General features: G+C 42.6%; 1 protein-coding gene across 9 annotated transcripts in view; it reads left to right on the top strand.

Moving 5' to 3' along the window:
* The window catches only part of rimbp2a (RIMS binding protein 2a), a 74,466-nt gene that overhangs the window by 41,555 nt on the left and 13,179 nt on the right, over positions 1 to 19,732 (top strand). For 5 of the 9 annotated variants that reach the window (XM_030435520.1, XM_030435525.1, XM_030435521.1 and 2 more), the window contains 12 exons: positions 8 to 130; positions 4,880 to 4,984; positions 9,351 to 9,555; positions 11,101 to 11,258; positions 11,369 to 11,448; positions 11,666 to 11,775; positions 14,214 to 15,032; positions 15,330 to 15,353; positions 16,461 to 16,612; positions 18,055 to 18,816; positions 19,043 to 19,198; positions 19,516 to 19,662. In XM_030435520.1, the coding sequence (XP_030291380.1) occupies positions 8 to 130; positions 4,880 to 4,984; positions 9,351 to 9,555; positions 11,101 to 11,258; positions 11,369 to 11,448; positions 11,666 to 11,775; positions 14,214 to 15,032; positions 15,330 to 15,353; positions 16,461 to 16,612; positions 18,055 to 18,816; positions 19,043 to 19,198; positions 19,516 to 19,662 (2,841 nt within the window). The remainder of the gene's footprint in view (positions 1 to 7; positions 131 to 4,879; positions 4,985 to 9,350; positions 9,556 to 11,100; positions 11,259 to 11,368; positions 11,449 to 11,665; positions 11,776 to 14,213; positions 15,033 to 15,329; positions 15,354 to 16,460; positions 16,613 to 18,054; positions 18,817 to 19,042; positions 19,199 to 19,515; positions 19,663 to 19,732) is intronic. The other 4 variants (XM_030435529.1, XM_030435523.1, XM_030435527.1 and 1 more) reach the window with 2 other exon arrangements.

Genomic DNA, 19,732 nt, shown 5'->3' with positions numbered 1-19,732 from the left:
CACGTAGGTGAGATCAGATTATGACCAGCTGAAACAGACCATTGCCGAAGTGAGCCAGGAGAGAGACGAGGCCCAGCAGCAGAGGAGCCATCTCCAGGGCAAAGTGGAGAACCTGGAACAGGTTCTAAAGGTGAGCAGGTTCTAGTCTTTCCCTTCATCCTTCTATTTCTGTCTTTCAGTATCTGCTCCCTCCACAATAGTATCTATTTCATGTTATTCCAAGTTCCAGATCCAGGGGTGCAAGATAGAGATTTCATCACAACATTATATAGTGTATCAATTCTTTTGACAATGATGCAAAATTTGCTGGTATCTTAAAGGCTTAACAACAAGAACATTTAACAAAAGTATGAAATTCAGCTCAATAAGAATTTTAAAGACAAATCTGGTATTCTTGTTTGGATTATTAGTTTATACTTGCAGCATCTTACACTGTATACATTCACATAACAGCTAGTAGACTTTTCCTTCAATCATAGCAATTACATGCATTTTTAAAAAAACCCTTTTCTTACTCAGCATTGGCTTTAGTCAGCGCATCTCCTTCGGTGTCCGGTTGTTTGTTGGTTGGTTGGTCAGTTGGTGTGGCAGCAAGATTACACAAGAAACTACTCTATGGATTTCCCAAAAACTTGGATTGAGGATGTGTCGCAGCCCAGAACAGACCCCATTAACTTTTGGTGTGGATCTGGATAAATGGATGGATCCAGGAAATCTTTGCTAATTTAAAGGCATTTTTAGGTGGCTGGTATCTACAGTATTAGTGAGTACAAAAGGGGACTGTTGGGCCTTGGTGGAGCTATGCGCTCTACTGAGTGCCATTCTAGTATACATATGACATGTCTTTTGTCTGTTCACCCCTCTTTTATCCAAGATATTTCCACACTGCTGATTTATTCTTTGGCTGCTTGTTATACTAGCCCTGTTTGTAGTGACACGGTGACACAGATGTGCCGTGGGAATTTCAAAGTAAAGGCATACCTTAAAGATGAGGATATATTGATGTTTTTACATTGTATCAATGATATTGGATTTTTGATCTTTGAATTGATACATCAATTGTGCCCCGCTGACGACTTGTTTGATTCCCGTCCCTGTTTTCCCACTGAATGACAATTTAATGTCTTTCTCCTAAATCATATTCAGTGTACTAGCAACATGGTGCGGCAAGGCTAGAGCTCAGCAGGAAGAACACCTACCTGTAAAGACTAAATAGTGTTGTGGTAGTAGTAGTTGTCTGGAAAATTCTTCCTAGTAAGAAATGCATGCAGCTAGCTTCAGATAACTTAATAATGTCAGAAAGCAATTTTGAGTAGTGAGGTTGAAATCTGTCAGTAAGTGCTTACTGTACTGAGTTTTACCTGAAGAAACTAAACTCTCTGGATTTCTTGATCAAAGGAGTTCAATTCAAAAGATTTCAATTTGCCGCTTTACGAGATTTAATTACCTTCCGTTATGGATTAGATTATAAAAATGAATCTAAATTTAGTCCGGGGGGGTTGATACTATAAAACTGGAATGGTTTCTTACTTTTCTCTCCTGTGCTTTGGATGAGAGGACGACTGAGCAAATGTCTCTGTGATTCCAGTCTTGTATCTTTTATCTTCCTTTTCCACTGAATCTACCGTTCCTCTTTTTCACTGACATGCCACATATCCTGCTACATTTCTCCAGCGATGCTTCATCTTCTCATTCACCTCTAGTTTGGGAGATTGGGAGGCTTTTCAGGTCTGATTTTTGCTTCCTCTTTTTGGAAATATTTCCTTCTCCTATGTGTTTGTCTTTTGAGGAAACTTTAGAGGGAAAGTGATGCCACTCGTAAGGTGAAGTGTCATTGGTTCCACGGAGAAGCTCTTTTTTCATCGTGTTATGGTCTGCCAATAGTAATCAGACACAGTCTCACTGCTCCTTGAGAGGCAGCCTTATTACAAATCTTCGCCTCCCTGCATCTCCTATCGATTGTCTGTTTGTCAGGATATTTGAGAGAGAAATGTACCCATGTGAGAAACTGACCTGCTGCCTAATACAGCAAAGAGAGGTTTGTCACTTTCTCATTGCGTATTGATTATGAAGACAAAGAGACTATTTAGAGAAAATTACACAGGGCGATGTGGGTGGAGGAGCAGAGATGGAGGAAACGCAACATGAAGAAATAGAAAAAAGACAGACTTAATTTTCTGTGTTCTTTCTGTGTTCTGCAGTCAAAACTAATGAGACACATCAACTGTTGAGCTTTGTTTCACAGTCACATGATCTAGTTGATTGTCATATTTCTACGGGAGGGATTAAGACACAAGTCAGCATGAACACCTCTTATTCTAGACCTTTCTGTCAAGCAGGTGTAACTTGGCATTACAGGAAAATGTGTAGTGGCTCCAAGTGGCCTGTTTCAATTATAATTGAAGAGGGCGATCCATTAAGCTAAACAGGGCTAGGAGCAGCTAATGTAGCTGCTAGTCTTAGGCAGAGATGAGGTGCAGGCTACAGGGGTCTGGTAGATTTCACATCTCTAGATTTCTTTCATCTTCAACTTTAAGTTTTCCGCCCCCACGGATGCTAACTCAAGTGACACACATCACATGAGGAGCGGCTCAGCCACAGAGGGCTTTGTACAGCTTTTGAAAAAAAATGTGACAGTAATCTGCAAACCTGTGAACGGATAGATGTTTAAATAAGTCTGATTTAGGTCCAGGTCTCATGTCTACAGGCCTGCCCAGCAGTAAAAATCACCTGTCACTATAGAGTGCTATAGGAATAGAGTCCTAAAACTCGGAAATTCAACCAACAGGTTGTTTGGGATGGGTTTTTGGTTAGATGCAGTCACAAATCTCATTGCTTACAATAAACGTCACGTCTTACACAGAAACTACTAAATCTACTCACTAATCCAACTTTACTTGCAAAATATTCTGACTCAGGCTTCTGAAGTTGTAGACTGATCAATTTTTAGTAAAGTGTAGTCTAGTGTTGGTGAAGTTAAACTCATGCGACTGTGGTGTAGTTAGCTTATCACCTTTTATTAAGCAATTATATTTACGCTTAAAAATATCATAAAGGTTCTGAAGATTATCTTGCTGAAAGAATATGTTAGAACCAATAACTATTGTTTGCTACAGAGCTTATGTTCTGCAATTGTGCCTACGAAAATACGCCCGCCCTGCAGCACTCAGAAGGAAAGACTTGCTTTAGTTTCTGTTTCGACATCACATCACAGTTTTTGATGAAATGTAGGTGAGTTCATCAAGCCCTCTCTGAATGTGCAAGGGTTAAAAAAAATAGTTTTCTCTAAGGCTCTAGTGACAGCCTCTCAGCCAGCCCGGTCCTCTGCAGCTTAGAGCTTCTCTCTGATTATGCAAAGCAGTGGCTGCCTGCTCAGGACACCTCGAAGCCACTCCGGGAGGTAAAGAGGCTTTTCTTTTTTTTCAAGGAGAGAGAACACAGAGAGAAAATGATGAATGTCAGAGCTTTTCTAAGCTGTCTTTTCTTTTTAAGCCTGCAGAAACATCTTATGGCCTTAACTCTGTTTCTGGGAGATGTGGCAGCTGGTCATGACTCACTGGATAGATGCTACATAGTCATGACTCGGCTAATTTGGGAAGGGGTAGATTTGGGATCAGCGTGGGTGACCATGTGTGACAGCTTTGTCTGAGTCACTCCGGAGTTGCAACTGATAGGTATACTGTACAATTCAAATGATATAAAAAGCTCATACTTTAGAGCAAAGTTCATACTTCTGCAGTGAACCCAACACTTGACTACTTGAGGTTGCAAAACCGCAGTTCCCTGCTGGAAAAACCAGCATAGACCAGCACCAAAACCAGCACCAAAACACCAGCAAGACCAGCATATGTTGTGTGTTGGTGCTGGTCTATGCTGTTTTTTTCCAGCAGGGTTTAGAGAAGTAGTTTTAGAGAAACGTCTGTCCACTTATTATGAGGGTACGGCCAGCAGACGGTTGCTTAGCTTAGCGTCACAAAATCTAGCTATAAGAATATATGACAAAACTGCTCCTGACCAAGAAACAGTCAGGCACATAACAACCTGTATATCCTCATGTTGACCTTTTTTTACTTTTCGGGTTTTGTACCGATTAATGGTGCAATATGTAAGAATTTTAGTTTCAAACTTTCCAAAATTTGCAAAAAAATTATCAACAAAAAAGTTTTGATGTTGTGGGAAAGGCATCTAGGTATTGTGTTGCAGATATATCTTTATATAAGTAAGCATGCTAAACAGCAAGCCCCAGGCCTGAAAAACACCCTGGTTGTTCGGCTAGCTACACGGCTAACTGAGCCAACAAACTGACAGCAGTGACAGTCATAGATGTATAAACAGAATACACTGAGCAGCAGTTAGCAGTATTACTCTGGTGTTATGCTGACCCTATTTTTTGAATTCGACAGGTGGCTAATTCTTATGTATTTGACTTTTTAACAACAATATATGATTGAGCATCAGAGTTGGTCATAGGTACTGCTAGCAGTAGCATCATACTTGGCATATAAAAATAACTCCTAGCATGAAAACAAATCCAAATATGTGAAAATAGTCCTTTAATTATCATTGTTTGTAAGTTGTATGCATTTATTTCTCTCAAACATCAGACTGCAGAGTTCCCTGCAGCTAATTGCCATTCAGGTGGATTGGGTTCAACTCATAAGCTCGTTGCCAGGGTGGTAGCCAGCATACTGCAGAATACACCCTTCTTGCAGCGCCAGGGTTAGCAACAGCAATATCCTGACTGTTCAGGCTTTCGAGGTCTAGCTATATTGAATTTGTCACCATCGATGGAGAAAGATTGTGGGATACTGTCAGATCCATCTCTGAGTAACATCCTTCAACCTAACCACGTCCTCTCCCTCTCTCTGTTTCTCCCCAGCATATGCATGAGGCTGTAGAGCTGAAGCAGCAGCTGCAGATAGAGCATGAGCAAGCCTTGGTGGCCCTTCACATCAAGCAGAAGGAGATCAATCAACTGCAAAAGGTATGCACATATGGATAAAGCCAGAGTATATAATTGGTCTATGAAAGATTTATTTTTATACTTTTGACAAGATTGGTTTTGTGATAAGATAAGTGAGAAAACTCTGAACTTCTTGTTTGGTGATTGATGTTTCAGTTGCCAGTTTTGCTGAATCACTGCGACTGTATCAGAAAATATAAACACCTCAGAAGCCTGTCCAGAAATCAGCGGATTTTCTTAAAAGTGCACTATCAGCTCGCAGCACCCTTCATGTCGTTTGATAGCGTGATGAAGAGCTTGCCACTAAAAACATTGCCTTTCTAGTTGTTGATAAATTTATACACCCTCTGAACATCTTTCAGTGTGCTGATGGCACGTTTTACCTTTCAAAATTTGGATATGAATATTCACATATGACAAGGCTCACATGGATTTTAAGAAATGGGGTTCCGTCCAAGTGTGGCCCAAATTTTAGCCTTATATCATTTAATCACTGTGATGTTCAACATTTTTTGAGCCTACAGTTTTAATTGATTAACGAGCAAGAATGTAGTTTTAAACATTTAATTTGTTTCATTTTTGTCCTGTTCCAGCATTATTAAGGATAAAACAAAAAGCCAATTTAAAGTCTTCGTGTAAATATTCTGAAAATACCCACTGGATAAGACCACTCAGGCTTTGATATGGCAATCAAAGAGCTGAACAGTGAATTCGTGCTCAGAAAACTGTGAGGTTTTTCAGTCTGCTGTCCTGTAATTGCATTGGAGTTTCTTCAAACAGAAGCAGTAAGTAATGCTTAACAGCCAAACAGACTCAAAGAGGTTTTTAATGTTGAAAACTGTGCTTTTACTTGTGCTATCAGCGAGTACTTAGACGCCAACATATCCCAAAATAAACTGTTCATCAGAGCTGTGCCATCAGGAGTACAGTAGGCATCTCTTCATGTACCCAGTGCTGTGATCAGCCAGTGAGGCCTCTGCCAGGGTATTGGCTTGACAGTGTGTCAGCTGTGTGCTGTCTATTCTACCTCATGGACTGTGATCACAGTGTCAGCTGTCACTGTGTGTTCCTGTGTGTTCTCTGCAAGCTCGGGTTCAAGCTGACCATGAGCATGAGGGAAGCACTACACCTGTTAGAGGTACAACAACATGAACAAACACAGGTCTTTACCCAGTGTTGCCTTTCATGAATACGGTTTGGATCCGTTTCAAGCCGGGGGAAAAAAAAAGAATCCTCAGGATGTTTCATCTAGTGCTAGACAGATGGGCAATCAGGCCCGGAGCTACCATGGCCGACACCGAGGTCATGTCCTTGGTATTTGGTTCTTTTTACTGGGCTTTTTAAATGTTTTGATATACTGTATATTTGCATAAAACGTAAATTTGAAGTGACAAATTGCTAAAATATTTTGTAATATGGGGTATTTTGACTAACGTTGTCAATCATCATTATTGTGACACATATGTTAGGAGTTGCAATGTGCAGTATGGTCCTGTCATTCACTCCATGGCTGACAAGGCTTCATACCAACTGACTTACACTTTCAAAACCAGTTTCACCAGAGGAACAGAAGCCGCAGCTGGGTCGAGATCAGATCTGAGCCCACAAACTACAGAAGCATAATGATTTAAAACTTTTCAATTCAATTTGGAGTATAACAGTATAGAGTATATATATATATATATATGATATAATAGAGTATAATAGTTACACTGAGTTACACTTTACACTGCAATAACACTGCAGTGTTTAATTAACAATCCACCTGCCTTGCTACAGTCACACTGTCTGTTACAGCTGTTACAGTGAAGATGATTTCAGTGTATTAAGAAACTTAACTGAGTTATTTCAAAATTGGCCATATTTGTTTTATTTCTTCTCCAACTACAGCCCTAATTATGATAATTAGTTTGTTAATGATATGATCTTTGGCATGCTTTCATTACTGCGAGTGGTAAGCTACTTCCCTCAGGATTCATTCGCTAGACCGGCTTTCTAGAGCAGATAAACACTTTGTTTGAACCTTCCTATACACTCACATTCAAAAACAAAGGCTAAGGGTGAAAAAGACTGTATCCTGTATATGTGCATAGTGCATTCATATTTTTACACAATAGACCTTTTTCACAGAACACATTTGTCATTGCAGACAAAGCACAAGTGTTTGATGAAATGAAATACGACTGCGTTCCGTTGGGCTTACTGGGACACTAATGGATCTGAGCTTTCTTGCTGTGCAGGGAAAAATCTGCCCATGGAATTAAAAAAGTAGTGTCCATTGAAAGAACCTTAAAAAACATTTGTTTTCTCTCCTGCGTTCCCTTAATATTATACTTATTTGTTTCAATATGTTGTTTTTTATGTCTCTTACAGTATCTCCCTCTCCCCCCTTCTTTTCCTCCAGTGTCTGTTTCAAAGTGATCTGCTGTTTCAAAAAAAGTGCTCCAATAAAGAAACATGCTTTTGCTAACAATCCCACAAAGCGACGAGTTACGTCTTTTAGATGCAAAAATTACAACCATATGACACAAGAACTGTCAGTAATGGTGCACAATTATGACCAATTATACAGAGTAGCTCTGGTAAGAATGATAAAGGTGTGATCAGGTGCATCAACATAACCAAATCAGTAAAGAGATGTTAATCAAGCACAACAACACACGTCCACAAGACAATGAGCGTTTCAGGGTTGAGTAAGACGAAGCAAACCCAAACATTATTGTATGCAGAACCTCATAGATAACTCAGAGACTTAAAAACCTTCGATGTCTCTGGATCCACAAGAAACTTGTCAAGAAGTGTTCTGCAAGAGCATCGATGCAGGGTGCTGGCGGACGCCCTCTGACCTCACTCAGGTCAGGTGGTGTGGCATAAATTAGGGTTTGAAACTAAAATTCCACGCAGAGTACTCTGACTTCTTCCTGCCCGGTAGTGAGCATGTGCTGTAGTACTGTGTAGGTTCCTCAATACTCCTCAGCAGTTTGTGACTCATACGTGAGAGACTTTCAAAGCAAACAGTAGCTCAGCTTGTTTGCAGTTAAATTTTACCTCTCCTCCTCTCTTCCTGTAAGTTTTCTGTACTGTTGTTGTACAAGATGTCATAGAATTTTTCCATCACATCCCATTAATCCCATTAATCCCATTAATCCCGCGGCCACGCTGACCTTGAATACTTTTATAAATTTCCCTATGATCAAATCACAGACCTGCCGTGTTTCATCACAGCCTTTAAGATGCTTGTCACCGGCTCATCTTCTTGAAATTATTTTCCTCATTTCACTCTAAATCCTTTTGTCCCGACAATAGTGTGCGGACTCCTTTGAGTGGAGTGCAAGTGAGGTCATGTTATTATCCATCTGAAGCACTTTAATACGCTCTTACTGAGCAAGCAGCCCGAGTTTGGCTCACACAAACATCAAGAGTTCGGTGGGAGAAATGGAAACTCCGCTTTTAAGGAGTTACTTCTCTTCCTGCAAATCCATTGATTCAATATATAGCCTCTGTCACAGGCCTGTTTCTCCACACTGATGGGCGAACACACTTCACCACGATGGAAAACAATACTCCACTGTCTGTTTTCTGTGACCACACACCTCAATCATTCTGCATTTGTCTTTTCAGTACCTTTTACTTTCATTTTGTATGTGCTGGTGAATTACTTTTGTTTCACATCTATTTGCATTGATTGGTAGGGTATTTATTCATGTTTCGCTTCTTAATATGTTTTTTATTTGACATTTTCCATTCTCTTTACTTTCTTTCTGTTTCCCTCCTTTTTTTTTGCCTGAACAGAACAATAAGGACAAAATGTTTCAGGTATTTATTTTTTCTCCCTGATTAGTTTCACCTCCTGTCAGTCAAATGTGTGGATTTCCAGCGATTCGCTAAAGCTTTTCGGAGCCTTTAGTGGGTATTTTGTGCAAATTGAGAATCCATATGTGCACTGAATGAGATTGAGAAACCACAGTGCTCACTGTACACCCCGTCCATCTTCCCTGACTCTCTCTGATATGATATCTATGATATGACGTCTGTACTGTAAGTCTGATAATCCTCTTTGCAGTACTTTGTTATCAGAGTGTTATATATCAGCTGCAGCAGTGCACTTCCATGCACTTTGATTAGACTGCCGTGGTTTTGATATAACATGCTGCTATATAAGCTCAAAAACTCTTTAGGGATCGTTTTCTAATTTGTTCTGCGGGTGATCGGCATTAATATATGAAACATGGGCTTTTCCTCAGGGAGTTCATATCTGAACATTACATGTGATGAAATACACCCAATGCTTTGTGCGCTCTCTCGTGATTCACTCTTTACCTCCTGCTCTCGCCTTTTCTCTTCACTCCCTCCTCTCGGCCGTTACCAACCTCATCATCTGTCAAAGGTCAAGGTTCGTGACCTGGAGCAGCAATGCAGGTCACAGAGTGAACACTACCAACAGCTGTCCAAAGAGCTGCTGAATTTCCGTTTGCAATCGGAGACTGCGGACATCCTGAAGATTAAGCCCACCTCCACATCCCAGAGGCCCCTCTCACAAGAGAAGAAACTCTCACAAGTCATCTTTGGATTAAAACCCCAGCCAGAGACAGGTGGGTCAGTGGTCCAAACTTCTGAGAAGTTCTGAACATTGAAAATAAAAAAAATTCAAATTGTAATTATATTCTTAATGTTATTGTTACAGTATTGATAGTAATTGTGGTGGGAGTGTTTCTGTTGAGAGTTTCTTACAATAAATGAATTACATTTAATTTTCTTTACTAGGTGCTGATTGTGGTCTTAGTTAGTGTAACTGCGTGCAAAAGAGTTGTATAAAGCTTTTTGTGGCACCAAAAGAAGCTGTGTGAAATTTGATTATTTGCCTCAAGTGATTGAGTTACTTGAGTCCAAAAATGAAAAAACAAAACAAAAACAAAAACCAAAAGAAAATCTGGTGTCTTAAAATTAGGAAGAAGCTGTGTGTTTTCCAGAAATCTGTCAGCTCGAGCATTTACACAACACATTGAAAGGTGTTTCCAGGATTTGAATGACAAGGAAGCACAAAGGAAGTGATACAATGACACAAGCTGTAACGATTAATAGATTAGCTGTTAATCACTAACTATTTCTATAATTAATTAACTGGCTTTTTTTTTGGTGATATTGACTTGACTTGATATCATTAAATAAGACATTTAAGAATGTCATCTTGAGCTATCGGGAACACTGACTGATATTTTCCCTGCATTTCCTACTCACTGTTAAGCTATGAATTGAGAAATAATCAACAGATTGATCAATAATAAAAATAACCATTAGTTGCAGCCCTGAAAGTAAGAAAGTATTTCTCAGAAAATCAGGGTAAAATGGGCCACACCAGTGGGGTCCAACATGTACTCACTCTTGACGCTCTGAATCAAAGCATCCAGCGACCAAATTACATGTGATCAAAGGGCTTATGTATGAAAGGAGAGTCTGAGTGACCTAATCCCCAGACAGCTCACATAGTAGCTGAATGAGCTCACTCCTGACCAGAGGTACACACCATTAATGGCAATACTGGTTATTCATGATCAATATCTCCCCTAATTGATCACAGGCCTGATGTATGACATGAATGTGGTTTAACACATTAGTATTCTAACGAGACACAGTGCAACCTGCAGAGCCAGCAGATACAGCCATATCAGCGATGTAGATTTATACAGTCTGGCACAGACCAAAGGTCTTTGAAGTGCTGGAAATCCTGTTTTATCTTTCCCTGCACTTGAAACAGAGGGGGAACTTACTGATGCGTTTGTGCTAATGCATAATAATACTCACTCACAAACCACAAGAACCCTCTGATACAGTGGATCCATGTTGTTGACTTTCTTTAATTTCCTCAAGGAATTCAAATGTTCGCCCTCTCAGAACTGCAGTTTTGTACTTTGGATTTCTTGCATTTCCTTTCAAGGAAAAGGAGGACGGGTGTGGTATTTAAAGACAAATGCATTGCAGATGTGAGGTGTTGATGGAGGTGGAATGGCCTTTGCCATGAACAGCATTTGCCGTACACTCGCTTCAACAGGAGATCAATAGCTGTGCAATGAGCAGCAAATCGGTGCAGAAGGATTGACAGTTGCTCTTTATTTGCTATGGAAATCAATGTCTCCCAGGCGATGAGAGCGCGGCAAATACGCCGCTACTGATCTCCCAGTTCTTGCCCTGCACACCACAGACTGGAGACAGAGAAAGACCAGAACTGCTGTCTGTCAAATCCAGCACCGTGACAACGGACCGCCCCAACAGCCCTCGACAGCTGACCCCCTCAGAGGTGTGTCTGACTGACACCATACATTTCATCACATGTTTAACTCATCAAACTTACACTGCTTACTCTTTGGTTGAATCTTAATTATGAATAGTTCTGTTGTCACTGTATAGATGGAGGATGAGGCCAGCCCAACACCTAGGTCCAAGCCTCGCTACACAGGCCAGGTCCGCCTTTGCACTGCCCGCTACAGGTGAATGAGGAGACTGTTTAAAAATGTGTTTTTGCCTGATGTCTGTGCAGAGTCTGAAACTAGAAGGCTGTTTTCACATTAATTGCTGGAAAACCATGTCAGTGGAAGATTTTTTTTTTGTATGTCTAAATGCATGTTACATATATTCTTGAGTTTACTAACTGACAGATTCTTCACTGCTTTGGTGAAAATTAAAAGAGCATGTTTCTCCTCTCAGTTATAACCCATATGATGGACCAAATGAGCATCCTGAAGCAGAACTCCCCCTTGTGGCTGGAAAGTATCTGTACGTGTACGGAAACATGGATGATGATGGCTTCTATGAAGGTGAGAAGTTAAACGAGACACTGAGATGACAATGCTAAGAGCATTAAGTGGCAGGTAGTGAAATGACAAAAACTGCAGTCTAAACATATTACAGTACAGCTGGAGTTGTCCTTTGTTGCTTTGCACGCCTATGATTTTGCCAGCGTCCTCATCTGCCACTGTTGCAGAGAATGCTTGACAGTCACAACAAGCGTGTTCATCATCATGGAATTAATTAATCTCACAATGATGCAAACTGCCAAGAAGTGTGTGTGTCAGCTCACAGTTATCCCCGAGTGAATTTGTTCTATTTACAGAGCTCTATTTATCCTCTTAACATCCTTTTAAAGTGACCATGTTTGGGGAGCTTTGACTACATGTATAGCTGTGATGTACAATAAGATGAATTATCAGCTGCCCATGATGTACAACAGCAACAGTTAGTGTGGTGTTACTAAAACAAACTTTATTTCACCATGATCATATTACAGTTATTGGTCTTACATAGCCGTATATTCTAGATTCGTTACCTTCATGCACTCTGCCAACAGCTGTGAAAGTCTTTCTTTTCCTCGCTTTAAAGCGAGTTAACTCCAGCCAGATCGAGGGTTGTCTGCAGAATCCCCCACTCATTCACTGCTCCATACTTACTATCTAGGGAGACCTGTACAGAGGACTATATAATGAGTTCGTCGGTCAAATAAAAAAACACTTTCGAACACCACTTGCGTAATTTCCTCCCTCTAGCACATTGCATGATGGGTTAATAGTGCCTGGTTTGTGATCATTGGTTGTACGCCACTTTTCATGATGCAACGTTGGATATAATAAATCTCACTGTACATTTGGACAGCTATACTGACTATATAGTCCTTTATATAGTGGGTACAGTAGTAAGTGATTTCGGACACAGCCAAGAACTTAAGACACAAGGTTTTCACACTGCTTCTGTCCACTGTGGCCACCAGAGTCAGCAACATATTGAAGTTCCTTGTTGCTGCTTTAATAGCTGAGCAAAACTGAAGGACTGCAACTGATGTGGCTGTTGAAAGAGGGAGCAGTCGGAAAGGAACTAACAAAATGCACCCAATTGTACAACACTGCAGCGCGAAATCGTCTCTTGTGGATTGTGCTCACAGCAGTAGTTGTGTGTCACAACTTTTCCTCAGACTTGAACTTGCTTTGATAAAGCCACAGAGGATTGAAAATAACTTTTAAGCAAGATGATTTTACAGACTTCCGTGAAAATATCAAGACCATTATAACCAAATGGCACATGGTCTTTTTGGGGTTTTTGGGTTTGTTGAGCTGCCGTCAGGGCTTGTGGGGCGTCTATAGGACCTTTGAAAACTGTGAAAGTTACAATGATTACAACAAATAAAGTCATTATTTCATTAGCAATGATTCAAATTTCTGGCTGCCCCTCTATTTTAGTCCACTCTGTGTCAGAGCGCCAGTGTCACCAAGAAAACTTCCCGTACACTTTTTACAAGTTGTGATTGGAGTGATTCTCTGTCTAATCTCTTTAGAATTATGAAGGCTTCTCCATCTGAGGCAGTCCTAATCCCCCTAGCTAGCAATCCTGCAGACGGCGCAGCCCGCTACAGATACCGTCGTACTCAGCTGCAGTGATTCATCAGCTGTGGGCGGTGAGATTGCATGGCATCGTGAAGGAGCCTTGTATTTACCACACAGGGGGGAGACTTGGGCCTCAGACCAAGCTGTTGTCAAGATGGGACCTTGGTCCCTTTTAGCTTGATGACTAATCCAGCGGGGCTCAGCTTAATCATCAGCACACATGCTCACCCGCACACACTTACGCAGACACACACACACACGGTCTTAAGGTCTCCCAGGCCTCTGTGGAGAAAGGGATTGAAGGGCATGATGATAGGGAGCTTTTTTTGGACACAAACTTCTTCCCTCTGAGGGGAAAAAAAAACTACAGTGCAAATCTAAACTGTTTTTTTTTATGTATTGATCGCAGCATCTACATGCTCAGGGGTATTCCTGGAAATGTTCAAAAGCAGTGAAGTGCAGTTCAAGTTCTTGGAAATGTTGAAAAGGAGTGTTTGCTCAGGTCTGTGTTTGCTGGAGAGAGTATAAAAGATAGCAAAAGAGACATCTTACATCTTAGGGAATAGTACATACTGTATGTTTACATATCTCCCACCTCTCACTCACTGACTCATCCCAACCCCGCAAGGAAAATCTCACTGATGATTACGTGTATACAAGTTACAGCTTTCCTTTTGTCCTTGTTTTGTAAGGAGGCATTAGTGGAGCCTAATTCCAGCTTTTGCAGAAGGTATAACAGAGGGACTATGTTGTTTTCGTATTCAGACAGCTGTTAAAGGGTACATTTTTTTAGGTCTGTTCATCAACATGAACATGAATGAGGCAAAAAGTTGAGGTATACATGTCCCACACCTGCCTCTCTACTTGTTTCTGTGTCACAGGGGAGCTGCTGGATGGCCAGCGAGGACTTGTTCCTTCCAACTTTGTGGAGTTCGTCCAGGACAAGGAAAAACCAGCGATACATTTGGGGGACGGAGGGGAGGACCTTGGCCTGTTGGACCATAACCCCTTGGCCTTGACAGCAGTGGATGGAGGTACCTTGCAGGATGGCATCCTGGGCTCATCTAACGCCTTGGTTCCCTGTAGCAATGGGGCAGGGGGGCCCCTGGACCCTGAGGACCTGGCTGAAGACGTTGTGCCTTATCCCCGAAAGATCTCTTTGATCAAGCAGCTGGCACGGAGCGTCATTGTGGCCTGGGAGCCTCCACTAGTGCCTTTGGGCTGGGGGAACATCTCTGGCTACAACGTGTTAGTAGATGGGGAGCTTCGTGCCAGTATTGCGTACGGTGGTCGGACCAAGTGTTTGCTGGAGAAGCTGGACTTGGACGGCTGCGTTCACCGGGTCTCAGTGCAGTGTGTCACCGACCGAGGCTTATCAGACGAGCTGCGCTGCACCGTGCTGGTGGGAGCCAACGTGGTGGTGGCACCGTGTGGTCTGCGGGTGGATGACATCCAGCGTGACACTGCCGAGCTCTCCTGGTTGCCTAGCAACAGTAACTATGGTCACACCGTATTCTTGGACGGGGTAGAGCACGCAGTGGTAAAGCCAGGAAGGTATAGACTTCGCTTCCTCAACCTGAAGCCCCTGACCGTGTACAAAGTGACAGTGGTGGCTCAGCCACACCAGGTGCCATGGCAGCTGCCGCTGGAGCAGAGGGAGAGGAAAGAGGCTGGTGTGGAGTTCTGCACTCAGGCTGCAGGTCAGCAAAGATCATTTCTATACAAAGAGAGACACTTTCAATAACGTATGCATGGCTCCATAGCAGACGATTGTCAGCAGTTAATTATTCTTGTTTTTTACTTGTTTTAAACAATCTTGTACTCAGTATACAGGACAGATGGAGATAACAGACTGCTACTCTTCTGTTTATTTCTGCTTACTGTTAGCCAGCTCTAACATAATGCAAAATCAATTTTTAGCTTATTTCACTGTGCTGTAAAGGAGACACTACAGCATTGCCTTACCATGCCATTGTTGTGTATTGTATTTTGTCCAGGTCCAACACCATATTGCAGAACAGGTCAGAATGAAGCATCAGTCCTGGGCTGTGTTTCCCATATTATATCTGAGCACCAAATGATTTTCCTTCTATTAGACTAAAACAACAGGCAGTGATGACATTAGTGCTATGGCACTTCTAGATGAGGGTTTTAGGAGGTCATGAAGCTGAGAATGATTATGACATGAGTAAACAATGAAGGGATTTGGGCAAAATGGCATTTCTTTATGGAAAAATGTTTGTCTGCTACAAACAATGTTGTCATTCATGGATCTATTGAAATTTTTAAAACGTTTTGTTTTCGAAACCAAATTTAAATGCAGTTTTGTCCAAGTTTGCTTACTGCACTGAGCACATCGCTAATTAGAGAACAGCCACACATCACAAGATATGATCAGTTATTCTGATGAGTCATTTCCTCGGCCTATAGCCTTGCCTGTAGTAAGCAGTGCTATATAAAGCAGTGCCGCTCCACTGCTCACTGAAATTACCGTTTTGTGCGAGTTGCCTCTGTTTGGATGCAGTTGTGCATGTTTTTATCCAGTGATCCAGGAGAGTGGAAAACAAACAGTGGGCTGTAGTTGGTCTCTCTGGATTGTGTCCTGCATGCGGAGACAACAGTGCTTCTCTCAAGAGGCCTGGAGGCCCACATTGTTTTACTTTGGCTTCATGTATTCTCCTCTCGTAAAGAGTAGTATGAGGTTATGGCACAGTCCTATGGAGAGGAATACACACTGATAATACAGTACTGAAAAAGCGACACTAAGTCGATTTAATTTTTATTATGGAGTATCTTCTGTTAGCCAGTGTTAGTGTCATTCCATTACAACTTAGCGTACACTTAAATGACATTTTGTAAACACAGCACGACTTCTGAATGTCCCCCTCTAGCAATGTCACGTTATCAAAAATTACAAATGAATGTTGTTTCCTGAATCCTCCCACCACCTCACCCCCTCTCTTGTATGTGAGCATTTCTCTGCATGGTTGTGTGTGCGCCAATTTGTGCAGTCGATGAATGCTTCACTCCCTTTCCACTTGTTTGTATTGTATATTTGTGATATTGAAACAATCAGTTATTTCATGTATTTTATTTTTTATCCTTATATCTGTCCTCTCACCTCCCAGGACCTCCCCTGCCTCCCCAGGACGTACAGGTGCTCTGTGGGCAGGCTCCAGGGGTACTACAGGTCCACTGGAAGCCCCCCATCCTTTCTCCCACGGGCACGTCCAACGGGGCGAACGTCGTTGGCTACGCAGTCTGCACTAAAGGACAGAGGGTGAGTTAGCCTGTAGACACTGGTCAACTTTGACTATTCTCAAAACTGTGCTACAAGTACAACTGGAGGTAAGCCAGCTCCCTCTAGTGGTGACAGTATACTTCCGTGTAAATGGTTTTAGCCTAAATTGTAGCGGAAATATGTCATCCATGATTACTAAAGAGCTACATGACGAGTTCACAGAAAAATATCCAAAATACACATTAAGGTGTTTATTTTAGCTCATATTTTAGCTCTGGACGGACAAACAATGTGTCTTGATGTAAATAACAAGCAGTGGAAGCTTCATGGTGACATACAGTATGTTAGTTATATTCGTGTGCTCTGGGCAAGAAATCTCAATTTCAGTAGCACTTACATGCACCAAACATTCCAGTTTAATTCCTTTTGAAATTCTCAAGCTTTTTTCAAAGGGCCTCATTCATATATCATTTATAGCCTGATTTCTAAATTTTCCTTCTCAAAACTTGTCGCAAATGGATCTTTTATGGCTGTCAACAGTATTTTCTGACTCACAGAGTGATAAAAGAGATAATTCTCTGTGTGACTGCTGTGACTCTAATATGTCAAACAAATGAAACTAGAATTTTGAACCGGGCTTGATCCAGTGTTCAGAAGTCTATTCACGAAACATATGCAAATTAGCGATGTTTCATTGCCCTATTTGCATATTTAGACATAAGACATAAGATGTTGATGTCAGTAATCCACTAAAGAAGTTTCAATATGACATCTGTTATTTTTCTTACCCTATTCACCTTTAACGTCTCCCCTAAAGGGTTATAGGCTTCCTTCATGATTAGAGTGACTTTGCACAGTATCTTATTACAGACTCTGATGGACTGGTTAGAAATAGAATTCCAATCATATGGGATCCTTAGGCATACATGCAGTACACAGATACAGTATGTAAAACACTGTTTGAGCCGTTTCATCATATTTAATTCAGCTGAAGAGCTGAGAGCATACATCACAGATGGGATGGTAATAGCCTGTGTTGTTGAGTTAGCGTCATATCATTGTCACTACACTCAGTGCGCACAACAGTGCCACCTACTTGTCATTAATGCTTAGTGCAACACTCTCAATCTGGGACCTATGTGTGTCTCGGAAAGGCCTCTCACTCCCTCTGGTGACTGGTAAAGTGAATCAACACTGTATTCTTGACTCCTGATGCCACAATGCTATCTGCCGTATGATATTCAACACATACTAGAGCAAAAGTATAAAGTGAGGGGGTTCTGCTGACAAAATAGAGGATACTAAACATTTTCCGATCCTGTGAGAGAATGGACTTTCCAGTGAAGTAGAGGAAATCTTGACGCATGATAAATATTTACATTTAAAGGTGTTGCTTCTTTTTGTGCAAAAAAAAGAATTTTTTGTGTGCCTCATTACATGTGCGGATGGGATCTTTAAAATGTTTTCTCTTTTTGAACCAGATAGCTGAGGTGTTGTACCCAATGGCCGACTACGTTGCTGTCGAGATGACAAGGATTCAGTGCCTGGAGGCCAGGGAAGTGATTGTCCGGACGCTGTCAGTACAGGGAGAATCCCAGGACTCCCAAGTCGCCGTCATTCCAAACAACCTGCTCGTGCCTCTACCTGCGCTTCCCCTGCCGCCGCCAATGCACCCCCACGCAGGCCCCCCTCCACACCCCCACGCTCAACCCCACCTCCAATCCCCGCGCCTCCCCCAACTTCCTGCTCCCCCCCAGGCACACGGACAACCGCTCCAACCCCATCCTCCACACGCTCAACCTCACCCTAGACTTCCCCACCCAGGTGTGCCCCAGCAACCCCAGCTCCGACCCCCACATCCTCAGCCTCAACACCTCCAGCCTCGCCCACCCCATCAAGGTCCCAGGCCCCAGCACCAACTGCCTCTGCTACCCCACCACCAACACCACCCTATACCTCAGAGACCAGTATGTGCCAGAGACCTGGATGCCAAAGAGCACGCGGCCCACCATGGGGGAGCTATTCCACCTGGCCAGCCTGGCTGGGACCCCAACCGCTCTCCTTCTGCTCAGCCTCCTGCGCCCATGCAAGGCCACACCCTGGAGGCCCCTCCCCCTCCTAATCCACGCTCCCCGTCCCCGCAGAGGATTCTCCCGCAGCCCAGAGGCACGCTGATCCCCGACACGGTGGCCAAAGCCATCGCAAGGGAAGCAGCGCAGAGGGTCGCAGCGGAAAGTGGCAAGGTGTGATGAAAATGGGAAAATAAAAACACGGAGAAAGACAACTCACAGCATGACAAACAGAGAATTTAATAAGCATTTAAAACACCGGTACATGAAAGTCTAGACATTAAGTATGTGTGGCAAGCTATTGATTGTGTAAAAAAGGATGTTAAGCTTCGAGTTACCATACAAATACTCCCTCCTGTCCCTGTTACCGACTGTCGCCACTTTTCATACATATTTCCAGGGAGACAGGATGCAAGTCAGATACGGAGAGCAGGGTCATTCATTTCACCAGCATCACTCCGATGAGGAGGAGGAGGACGAGGAAGGCTTTGCACGTGGCCGTCGGAGAGGACCCTCGGTTGACGAGTTCCTCCGAGGCTCTGAGCTGGGGAGGCCGGTAAGAACGCGATCCTTTCGAGCTTCAACCCCAGTGTGTGCGTCATTAGAAAAACCTCTCACCTGCGTGTCTGTGGGTGAACGGCCGCGCGCGTGTGGGTGGGTGTGTGGGTGTGTGTGTGTGTGTGTGCACGTCTGGGTGCTTGCATGCATACACTCCCTTCGTCTCTCCGTGTGTGCTCCGGTGCGTGTGTTCGCCCAATCCATGTGCGTTTGACGTGTGTGCATGTGTGTATCTATGTATGTATGTGGACTTAAACAACTGCGTCTTGTGTGTTTGTGTTTATGTGTGTGTGCGTTTGTCTGACTGCGAAAAAGCCTCACTATAGTCACAATGAAGATTATCACAGCGAAAGCAGCCGGGGCTCTGACCTGTCTGACATCATGGAAGAGGATGAGGAGGAGCTGTACTCTGAGATGCAGCTGGAAGAGGGACGCCGACGCAACTCGCACAACACACCCAAGGTGCAGTTCTTTGCACTTATTCTAAACCCAATTGTCGTAAAAAAAACACCCAAATTAACAATGGTTTAGT

The sequence above is a fragment of the Sparus aurata genome, chromosome 12 (assembly GCF_900880675.1).
Source record: "Sparus aurata chromosome 12, fSpaAur1.1, whole genome shotgun sequence".
In the NCBI taxonomy this organism is placed as follows: Eukaryota; Metazoa; Chordata; class Actinopteri; order Spariformes; family Sparidae; genus Sparus; species Sparus aurata.
This window is presented reverse-complemented; position numbering and strand designations above follow the sequence as displayed.